This window comes from Caretta caretta, chromosome 17 (genome assembly GCF_965140235.1).
Source record: "Caretta caretta isolate rCarCar2 chromosome 17, rCarCar1.hap1, whole genome shotgun sequence".
Classification (NCBI taxonomy): Eukaryota; Metazoa; Chordata; order Testudines; family Cheloniidae; genus Caretta; species Caretta caretta.
In genome coordinates, this window is record NC_134222.1 from 5,956,106 (window position 1) to 5,968,373 (window position 12,268).

General features: G+C 35.8%; 1 protein-coding gene across 3 annotated transcripts in view; it reads left to right on the forward strand.

Annotated features, from left to right (window-relative positions):
* BRIP1 (BRCA1 interacting DNA helicase 1) overlaps positions 1 to 12,268 on the forward strand; it is a 132,538-nt gene that overhangs the window by 13,452 nt on the left and 106,818 nt on the right. For all 3 annotated transcript variants that reach the window (XM_048824513.2, XM_048824514.2, XM_075120715.1), the window contains exons 5-6: positions 132 to 280; positions 1,970 to 2,095. In XM_048824513.2, the coding sequence (XP_048680470.2) occupies positions 132 to 280; positions 1,970 to 2,095 (275 nt within the window). The remainder of the gene's footprint in view (positions 1 to 131; positions 281 to 1,969; positions 2,096 to 12,268) is intronic.

Sequence of the window (12,268 nt, forward strand, 5' to 3'; positions counted from 1 at the left end):
GCATTGTAATAAGGGAAGATGGGGTCTAGAAATGTCTACCAGTATTATAGTCCACCTTGAGTCTAAACTATTTTTTCTGATTAAGTTTTATGAGTGGAAATGTTATTTACATTTATTTAATATACTTTTAGTAATGAATACTCCTGCTACAGAACATAGTGCAAAAGTCACACTGTCTTCAAAATTATCTGCAAAGAAATGGGCATCTTTACATGCAGATGAAAATGATGACTTTCAAGTAGACAGGAAAAGGCTACGTTTATTAGAAACTGAGCAGCAGGTGAGTAAAGTTTATTGGCAATAAAATAATCCAGGCATAGCTGAACAAGGTTGTCAAATATCAATATTTCAGTGCTAGAATTAGAGATTACTTGGTCATGTCACAGCCATAAATTAGATTATTACTTTTTTTCTTCATTTTTACTATTACTTGTTACAAAGGAATCCATTGTTATATTCGATTTTCACAATAACTTGTCATGCAGATAAATTACTTGGTGCATGCTAGTACATGGAGAATTTAAACACTCTGTTTCTCTGAAACCTACTCACCAACAGTTGCTCTTAAACGTTAAGTCAAAGAAAAGAATGCTTAGACATGAAAATGCCCTTCCACATATGTGCTAAAAATCTGATATACATTATAATGCTTCTTGATATTCTGCCAAATTCTTATCACTAGCTTTTTACATGGGATGAAATTTCTCTAAAGTTTTTGTTTCATTGTCAATATTGGTATTACAAGTGCCTTAATTTTTTTTATATTACTGAGGTGCACTCTAGTCATCATTGTATTGTGTTTTTATATTGTATCAGAGAACTGCTTTTAACTTTTTTGAAGAGTAATAACCTCCGGGTGGATTTTTTCCTTGCCATTCATATTATGGATGTTTCTGTTGTGTGTCTGTACAGTAATTATACTAGTTTTATCAAAACATATAACAACGGGAAATAATACAAGAAGATATTCAGTAGATGAGACCTAATCACTGATATCTATGTCATTAATTACTAAAGAAAAACTAAGTAGCGGTGGAGGATTCTATTTATTTCATATGCTATTCATTTTTCTGCTGGAAATTTCAGCAATAGAACCAGCTGCTGCATTTATAAATTATACAATATCTTTTTGCCTATTGGTTGCAAATTTTTTTGGCAATTTAGGATATTTGAAACTCACCTTCTCCCCCACCATTCTCTTCTGTAGTCATTTCTTCCTTTGCCATGGATGTCTTTCTGGTCTAGCGTAATGTATCATAGAAACTTGTAATAATTTATATAATAATTTTCAGTAACTTTCATTTGTAACACCACCTCCTCTTCTTGGCCCCCATCCTGCATTGGAATCTGCTAGTACAGGTACCTATGCCCAGATACCTGTTTAAATCAGTAGGACTTAGGCCGCAATCTTACAAAGAGGTGTAGATCCTAATTCTGCAAGAAATGTGTCCGGTTTCTATGATTAACAAGTACATTAACATAAACATACATTTTCATCTTTGAAACTAGATGTAAATTTTGCTTACCAAAGTCGTTGTGTGACTGAGGAGTCTGTAGCGGGAAAGGTGGTGATGGTGGTATAGTTTTATTTCACTAACTGTTTTGTCCAAGGAAGGCTCAATAAAATATCACTCCAAAATGACAGAAATTGTTCATATTCATTTATTGCTTTTATTTAACAAAACAAAATGATTTTTTTTAAAAAAAGGTGCTATTAAGCTGTATATTTGTCTTGATAACCAAGATGTATAAATGTTATAGTAACTTTTCTTAAATTATTAATTTTGGTAAGCTTACGTTAGATGTGGTTAAACTGTTGTGTATTAACAATGTACTGAGTTTCTGAAACAGGCACAGAATGAAGAAAAAATTAAAATTATTACAGTAACATTTGACCATTAGTTTAGCTCTGATTTAATGCCACACCTTTGCCTGTTGTCCATTTGAGTGTTGCATGTTTTCCTAACAGGTAAGAAAACGTCATTGTTTTGCAAAAGGAGTGCAGTTTGTCGATGCTTTGGAAGTTTATCAACAGCGAAGAAACGGGGAACTGACTGTTCACTCAGAAAAAATTGCTGCTTTCTCTACAAAAACAGTAAGTAGCATGGGTCTTGTAGGACATTTATTAGTTCAAGAAACAAAGACAAATTTTGTTGCTATAAAGAAATTGTGCATGAAAGGCCAGTTTAGAAGATGATTTTCAGAAAGCATCCTGCTGCATCAGGATCTGGTATCTTGAAGTTACTTTGCTGACTCATCCCATGAAACAGTCTAGAAAGGACTGGAGGGACAGTCTTCTGGTAAAAGTCTGCAATTCTGGAATGCCCTTTCCTCTCACTTTTAGTCTGAGTACTTCTGTGGAATCCTTTTGGGCAAGACTGAAGACTTTTTTGTCTCACTTTTTGTTTGTGTGCTGGAGGTAGGATGTTTCTGTCTTGTCTTGCTTTTATCTGAAAAAGTACCACACTTAAAAACATAAGAAATTGCCATGTTGGGTCAGACCAATGGTCCATCTTGCCCAGTATCCTGTCTTCCAACAGTAGCTGGTGCCAGATGCTTCAGAAGGAGTGAACAGAACAGCTCAATTTATTGAGCGATCTATCCCCTGTCGTTCAGTCCCAGCCTCTAGCAATCAAAGGTTTAAGGACATCCATAAAATGGGGTTGCGCCCCTGACCACCTTAGCTAATAGCCATTGATGGACCTATGTTCCATTAACTTATCTAATTCTTTTTTGAACCCTGTTATACTTTTGGCGTTAACAATATCCCCTGGCAATGGGTTCCATAGGTTGACTGCATTGTGTGAAGAAGTACTTCTTTATGTTTGTTTTAAACCTGCTGCCTATTAATTTGATTGGATGCCCCATGGTGCATGTGTTGAGTAAAGGTGTAAATAATACTTCCTTGTTCACTTTCTCCACAACATTCATTACTTTATAGACCTCTATCATATACCCCCTCAGTCATCTCTTTTCCAAGATGAACAGTCCCAGTCTCTCTTTAATCTCTCCTCATATGGAAGTTGCTCCATACCCCTAATCATTTTTGTTGCTCTTTTCCATACCTTTTCCAATTCTCTGTCTCATGGCATTATGAAATTTTCTGTCTTATTATCTATCCCTTTCCTAATGGTTCCTAACATTGTTAGCTTTTTTGATTGTTGCTGCACATTGAACAGACGTTTTCAAAGAAATATCAATGATGTCTCCAAGATCTCTTTTCTTTAAGTGGTAACACCAAATTTAGATCACATAATTTTGTTTGTATAGTTGGGATTATGTTTTCCAAAGTCTATTGCTTTGCATTTATCAACACTGACTTTCATCTTCCATTTTGTTGCCCAGTCGCCCAGTTTTGTGAGATCCCTTTGTAGCTATTTGTGGTCTGCTTTGGACTTAACTATCCTGAGTAATTTTGTATCATCTGCAAACTTTGCCAACGTGCTGGTTACCCCTTTTTACAGATCATTTATGAATATGTTGAACAGCACTGGTCCCAGCACAGATCCTTGGGGCACTATGAAAACTGGCTGTTTATTCCTACGCTTTGTTTCCTATCTCTGAACCAATTACTGATCCATGAGAGAAGCTTCACTCTTCTTCCTTCACTCCTTGCTTTGTTTAAGAGCCTTTGTTGAGGGACCTTGTCGAAAGCTTTCTGAAAGTTCAGTTACACTGTATCACCCTTATCCGTGTTTGACAGCCTGAAAGAATTCTGATGGATTGGTGTGGCATGATTTCCCTTTACAGAGCTGTGTAGGCTCTTCCCCCAACAAATCATGTTCATCTGTTTGTCTGATAATTGTTGTGTGTCTGATAAAACTTGTTTTGTAAAGGGGCACAGGTACCTAAAAAGCTAAAACGGATTACTATTTTCTAACATTGTTACAAATTGTCACTTTTCCTAGCAGAACTTGCAAGAAAATGCAAGTTTCTTAAAGGAAGCAGACTCAGAAATATGCAGTGGTATTTGCAAAATTCCCCACTGGAAATTTGTTGCAGTTTTTGGTGTTTGAGTTTTCTTCACTTTATTCGGAGGGAGGTGGTGCAGGGCGGGGAAGTAACAACAATGTTGTTCAAGCTAAACCAAAATAAAAGGAATATGAGACATATTCCTAAAGACAGTCCTACAGGGCTGATGCAGGAAAGTTGGATCATGTCAATGATATACGAGGCTACTTAATGGCCTTTTTAAAACCTCCCAAGGACACTCTCTTTCTCATTTGTTTTGTGGACTTTTAAGTAATTCCCAAGTAATATGCATCTCCAGCACTAGAATAAAATATAGTCATTTTGCATTGCATAGTGTATTAAAATCCGATAAAAGAATCAGTCCGTCTTTGGAAACACCCCTGAGCTGATGACCAGTTCCAGTTTTCTCTGTCTGATACACACTCTGACCCTTTGTATACATCTTTCTGAACACTGACTTAAATATATTTTTTTTATTTTAACTGTACACTTCTGGGTCCAGTTTGCATCTGCCTTTTTGAACTACAAAACAACCCAAAAGTTGTAATACTAATTTAAAATACTGGTAGTTAATTATTTTCTTTTTTTACAAAAGAGAACCAGTACTCTTGTTCATTTTTAATGGGCAGTAATATTATGGTTTTGGAAAGCTTCAGAGGTTTTCAAGTGGCACTTTTAAATGCCTCATGCCACTGAAATTCAGTTGGCATTGTGAAATCTGAAGGCCAGCAGAGTGTGCTGTTGGTTTTCAAATAAAAATCTTTTCTTGCTTTATTGACCTTCACATTTGAAGGAGACAGTGTTGTGGATTTGCATAAAAAAATTGAAAGATGGGTTAGGGTTAGGGTTTTGGATTTTTTTATAAGTAGTGACAGTAACTAAGAATTTGTAGTGTTTGAGAAGCATTTTGCAACTCGTTTTTAAGGTAATTTACTACTTATTTTAAAATAATTTTAAAAAAAACACACTGAATAAGAGAATTATCTATTATCTTTCACATCAGAAGGACATCTATATGACTTTTGGGTTAACATTTTAGCAGTGCATTATAATATGCCATCTATAGGCCTCGTCTTGCAAATGCTTACAGAAATAATGCTTACTACCTGAATAACTTTGTTGATGTATGGAAGGCTACTCAAGCAATAATAATGAAGCCGAGAAACTTTGGGCCCATGTTTGTGGCTATGGTTTCCAGATTTGGTACCAATTTGCGTAGTCTTACTCTTGGGTGTCGATGAGGTCTGATACATTATGCCTATAGTCTTTTGGGGTGGTGCAAAAGCTAGTATTGGATTACAAATTTGGCACCTCCTAAAGTCAGGAAAAGTAAGATCATCTAAAACAAGACAAAGGACGTGTTTGGGATTAACAGTGAAGGGGGAAAATTCATGGGCGCAAAGCTTGAAGACCTATTTGGACACATCTTATGTAATATAAAAAGAAACCATAAAGACTTCAGTAAATGTATTTTGGCATAGTAAATGTGAAAAACTTTCTCTCATTGTACTTTTCTGGGAATGTCATTGGCACTGGGAGCAAATACTGTAATTTTTGTGTTCTATTCCTGAAAGAACAAAGAACCCTATGAAGTTGGTCTCATTAAGTCTTTTGAAATTCTTAAGTTTGCAAGACACAGGGGTCTCAGATTTTAAAGTCTCTGTTTAACTTCTGTCCAAGTAATTGTTGGTTTTAAAATAATTATAATCTAGTTCACAATTGTCACCTTGAATAAAGAGTTTGATAAATTTAGTTCAGGACTATGGAAGGCAAGAAAAAAATGGTGAACTAAGTTAGATAATGAATGGGTGCACAATGGCAGCATTATTAACTAATTAATTATTAAAATGCCAAGCTTTAAAAAATAAAATTAATATGGAAAATGAGGCATCCATATCAGGTGGTGGGTTTTTTAGAGGACACAAAAGGGTGAAATGCTCTCTAGTGGAAGGATTCCAAAAATTTGAGAATTATGTAATTGTGTTGTAGCACATCATATTTCTGGATAAATGCATCAACTTTTCATCCACATTTCTTACGGTTCTTCTAGAAATCAAAAGCGAAAAAAACAAATTCTGAAGCTGCTTAGAAGTCTGCATGTGGGCTCAAAGTTTGAGACTATATGTATATTTTGAAATCTAGGGTGCAGCTCTGTACTACTTCAGAAATAGAGTCCTTTATGGTTGTTTAAAACAGATGATATTTGAATTTGCTACTATATCTGACTAGACTTCCAGTATAGTTTTATCTTTCAACTTAACAGATATCTAATTTCCTTGTTGCTTTTGTGGGAAGGGCTGTAGTTGTGGAAATTTGCAGGATCGAGGGTATGTGGAACAATTTCTCTTCCTCATTTATATAATTGTGCTAAAAATAATTAATGGTATAAGTAGTAGCTATCAGCTGTGAATGAGAAGTTGCAATCTATTTTTAGAGAGATATTTGCGTTAATGGTAACCGTAGCGATAGATACTATAATGAATAGGAAGAGGGTGGTCTCTTCAAAAATATTGACATAAAAATAATAGAATGTTTTACGATGGCAAGAAAAGGAAGTGTAAACTATTCCTTGATAAACAGTATTATTTATTTAGAGAATAAATAATATTACACGGTGCCTTACAATAGGTAGAATGTACCACACAAATGATGATATCTCTGCTCCAAAGAGCTAAAAATATAAAGGCATATGCAAGTAAAGTACATAGCAAACAAATTGACAAATGGTCATTATAGCATCTTCTGAAATAGCTACAGATGTTGGTAAAGAAACATCTGCATCAAATATTATAATAAAAGCACATGGAAACTGAGAACATTTCTTCCATAACTATCGGTGTATACAGATCACAATTGCTTGGGAAGATGCTGATGATTGTTCTACCAAGTAGCAACACACGTACACTTACCCTTTTATTTCCTTACATTCAGGCAATAAGGGATACCATTCAAACCCCCAGGGCACTGTAAGGCTAAAAACACAGTTGAGAACCTCTGATCATGTAAGAGTGAGATTATCAAGCAGTAAACCCCTTTTGCCCTTATGATCTTTCAAGTTATACATGTGGATTAATTAATGTGAAGTCTGCAGAAATTTAATTAACTCCTTTTTTGAACAGCTAGTTAAGATGCTCCTTGAATCACAGATGTTTTGCAGTACAGAATTCTGTGAAAACTGCTTAATGTAATTGATTGGGTGGTTAATGAAATGTTGAAAATGTTTCAAAACAGGCTAGGAAAGGTGTGTGTGTGTGTTTTGTTTGAAAGATGGTTTGCCTAATGAGAATCTAAATCTCAAATCTGGTTGGCTAACAAGACCATGTGGCTTATTTTCACTACATAAAATATATTTTTAATTAACCTGCATCTGGCAGGCTGCTAATCACACACAATTCAGAATCCTGGGTATTTTAGTAGACTAAAATATCTGACCTGTGGCTGAAAAATGGTTATTTATGTATATTCTTGTTATACAGTCCTCCAGGTAACTGAGCAGAGCCAGAAGAATTTAGAAATGTAGTAGACTAAACAGACTGAATAGTTAGATCACCCTTTCTCCTCTCTGCCACTTGGCATTTACAAGGGAATTAACATGGGAGGCCAGATTTCCTTTCAGCCTCAGCTCAGGCATAGTGGTCAGTTAGCATATCTAGGATTTTTAAGTACAGGTGACCAATATGTTTGGTGAACAGTAAGTAAGGGTATGTCTACACTGCAGTTAAACACCCACGGCTGGCCTGGGTCAGCTAACTCAGGCTTGCTGAGCTAACAGGCTGTTTAATTGCAGTGTAGAGGTTCAGGTCCAGACCTGCAGCTTGAGCCCAAATGTCTACAGCCCTTTAGCCCGAGCCCCATGAACCTGAGTTAGCAGACACAGGCCAGCTGTGGGTTTTTATTTGCAGTGTAAACATACTCTAAATGTCACTTGGCTGTATCAGGCTTTTCATTATATTAGGCTACTAGACAACATTTTCTTGGCATTGTTTCATAAACAAAAAATACCATGGTAACTTTTAAAGCTCTTTGAGTCTAATATGTTTCCTTTCTTTTCTCATTCTGAGAATAGCAGGGTGGGGAGATGAGGCAGTCCTCTCTCTGAGCATCCCTATTTATTTCCTCTCTGTTTTATACTCATTGACTGCTGGGCTGGCCTTAAGCACAAACAACTGTCGTTGGAGTTCCATGCAAAATCTCAGCGATGTGCAGCCCAATTTCCTCCACCTCTTATGCTTTCTGGTAACAAGGCCAGATGGGAAATCCACTCACTGCCCAGTTCCTTCTTCCATCAGAGAAACTAGAGGGGGATTTCACTGTCCTGTGTTTCTCTGTGTCTACCCCGTTTAGAGTTTGAGAGCTTATTCTTGCTGCAAATTTTTAGGCCAGCTCTACTTGACCATAATAATGATACATATTAGTGTTTTTCTGTAGCTCTGGGATAGAAAGACACTTCTTATGATGGTGGGTGAATTTTATTCCCGTTTTCAGATGAATAAACTGAGGTAAAGGGTAGAGTACACGATTTATCAAAGGACAAGGACGCATGTGGCAATCAGCAATAGAACTCAGTCTTCCTTATTCCTAGTACCTTGCTTTAATAAATAGCTGTGCAGTCTCCCAGTGGCCCTATCTCAGGTCACTATTATTCTAGCTATGGCTGACACTTAGAAGCCTCTCAATATCACAGTCCAACAAAGTGACTATTGAGCAATGCAAGATACTCACCGTTCTTAGGAATTGAATGCATAGTCTCAGAAAGACTTTTAGCATCTGCTGGCACAAGAATCTATCCTGCAGAAATTGGAATTGGTCTTGATTCTCCTAAAGGGGAGTGCAGAGCACTATAAATTGGCCAGTTTACCTAAATAAATAATTTCCCTTTTTAATGTGATTTTTCAACGTTGAAATGGTAAGGGATTCCCAGGAGTTCAATAACATGGCTTTGATCACAGTCTTTGGAAAAAAACATTTTGGCTCCTGGAGGACGTAGTTACTCTGAAGAGTTTCCATTTGCATAGCTCTGGTTCCCCCACACCATTCAATCTAGCAGAGGAGTTGTAAGATATATTCTTTCTCTATTATTAAAGGGAAAATTAAGGTAATTTCCTAAATATAATAGTTTCCCTAGATCCCACTGAAAAGGTCTTGAGAAAAATCACTAGAGTATCCTCCAGTTACATTCTCACCTTTTTCTGCCTTTTTTGTTGAAGTACACTTCAGTCGGCAGTGAATCTAAAACATGCTTTGCTGGCCAGAAATAGACCCAAAAGTGAGAGGTGCTCTAATGGTCTAGATAGATTCTTCATTCTCATCGGCTTTCAACCATGTCTTGAAACTCCTCTGCAGAGAGAGAATTTCATGTACTTGCTGTTTTTTATCTACATTATGGGTTTTATTGAAATCGCATCATTAAACATGATACGTTATGCGCTTTGCTTTGTATTCTGATGAAAATGTGTCCTAGAATAGAACCATGCCATGTAGCACTTTATAATACTTTTGCATATTTGTGGAATGGTGTGATCTCTCAAAGCAACATTAGAACAGTTTTTTTTAAATGTATATTTAGTAAAGAAACTAATCTGCTTTTCTTTTACTTTTTTGAACTACAGCTGAAGAGGGAGCAGAATGATTTTTTTTTTTTAAAGGATTTTGGTTTATTTTTAAAAGTGGAAGGGCATGAAATTATTTACCAACTACGGCCTTTTATTTATTTTTTTAAATGCAGGGGAATATTTTAAGGGGGAATTTATGTTTGATAGCAATAGGCAGTTCTGGAATAGTAAGGCCTCATCTACATTTAAAAGTTTTCTGCTTTAACTTTGCCAGCGTAGTTAAATAGACAAAATCCCCCCAATGTGCACACAAATCAGTATAAAAGTGCTTATGCTGGTATAGTTTATTTCATTTTACCAAAGCTAAATAAGCTAGATCAGCATAGAGCTTCTTATACTAGTAGCATCTGCATTAGGGCTTTTACTGGATAACTGTTGGTAAAAAAAAACAAAGCAACACAAAAACTATTGATATAGTCATGCCTGTAAAACTTGTTAAATGTAGACAAGGCCTAAGATTTTAATTTCACTTCTGGGTGAATGTAGTACAATTTTAGACCCTGTTCCTGTAACTGTCACTGCATAGGTGCATGGGTCTCCCAGGATGGAGCTAGTGGCAGGAGCAAGACTTAAGTTTAACATAAGAATTTCAGTCATATTTTAATTTTTGGTGATGGGGGAGTTCTCTCTTTATTAATAAAGAAATTTAATACAACTCTAAAACATTTATAAACGTAAGCAACTGTGCCATTAATTTAGAATCTTAAAATGTCATGTATTACATGAAGAAATGTATAGATGAAAAGAACTGATATTTATTATTTATTTTTGTTGTTGCACTTAAAGATCCCAACAAGGATTGAGACTCTATTGTAACAGGAACTGTAAAGACACATAGTAAGAGAAGCCTTACAATCTAAATATTCAAGCCATTGAAGGCCTTAAAAACTAAATATACAAGAAAAAGGTGTAGGATTCAACAGACAAGCAGAGTGATCAGGATGATGGTTGGCAAACATCCTATTAGTTCCATGATTTCTTTGAAATATCGTCTTTCTCCTCTCTTGGTCCACTTACGGAACTCTTGTTACAGCTGTGTGGGGTGCCTCTCATCAACTAGCCATAGGGGTTTTTAGTGATTGGAATCATAGAATATCAGGGTTGGAAGGGACCTCAGGAGGTTATCTAGTCCAGCCCCCTGCTCAAAGCAGGACCAATCCCCAGTTTTTGCCCCAGATCCCTAAATGGCCCCCTCAAGGATTGAACTCACAACCCTGGGTTTAATAGGCCAATGCTCAAACCACTGAGCTATCCCTCTGTGTCAAAACTGAAGGTAATTTTTAGCATTGGGTAAGTGCTAATTCTGGACTGAAAATGTATTTCTTTGTGATGGTGTTAATGCAAGAATACATACCATATACTTATTCACCACTCACTTTCTTAAACAAATTTTCAACGGTCATTTTTGGTGAGACATCCACAAAACAACATAAGTATGTGCTGCCTTTGCTAGGCATGGAGGAGCAGTTAACTAATAAACACTCTTCCGTATGCATTGCTGATGTAGATGATATTAGTGTAAAATAAAGTTAATATAAAGAGCTATGTTAATTTGAACACCTTTTTGTCAATGCTCAAAAATAAGGAGTTTATTCATGCAAGTAGTTTTCCTTAATGTTGACTACGTGTGTGCCTTGATTGGAGGATAAACACCTAATGTTTCCAAATGACAAAGAAGTTTTCTTACGTTATTTAATAGCTTAGTAAAAACCGTGGAAAGTTTTTAAAATTATTTATTTTTATATATGTTTTAAAATTTGGATAGTGTCTTTTTAGAATAAGTGGTTCTCACAGAGTAATTTTTCTTAACCAGTGGGATAATGAAACTTTCTACGTTTAATCTCAGTGTTTTATCCTATTTGATCATAAACGGCATGCAAGGAAATTTTTTAACTTAATGAGCTGTAATTTTCTTGCCAAATAATCCCTTTTTGTGGCCTAACAGAGAGGGAATAGATTGTCTGTTCCTTAGAATTTTTTAAGTAGGTACTTGTGTTTCCATTCTAAGAGTTGTTTGAAAGCAAGATATGCTTTCTTCTGGTCTTGTTTGTTGATGCAGTGTTTTGTTAAGATGGGAGAATGTTACAAGTCTGACAAGGCTTAACTGCTGTTATAATAGTTTCATTTTATAGCTGATACTAGTGGGATAAGTCCAAAATTTTCAAATTTAGATGTCTAATTCTAAGCACCTAATTAAAAGTAGCTTTTCAGAGTTGCTGAACACAAGAGCTCTCACTGACGCCTACTGGAGCTGTGGGAGCTCTGAGAAACGTGCTAAATTTTTTTTAAAAAGTGCCTGAAAATAGATTTTTAGTGCCTATAACATAGTCTTAAAAATGTTGGACTTAGTGTACATCTCAGAATAATTTTTGTTACATTATCTCAGTTGTTACATTCATTTTAAGACTTGATCCAGTTTGTAACATAGTCCTACTCCTGCAAACCTTACTCATGTGCTTAATTTTACTCACATGAGCTGTCCCAGTGTGGCTAATGAGGCTACTTGCCTGCGTATTTGCAGGATTGGGGTTTTATAATGTACAGCGTAGTATGGTTATAGGTAGAATCAATATAATCTACACATTTTACTGAGAACTCTCTTCCTTTTAAAATTGCTCTCGGTTGTTTTGGTATTGTACAAACAAAACTCTATCTAATAAGAGCAGATGTCCTAAATTCAACTC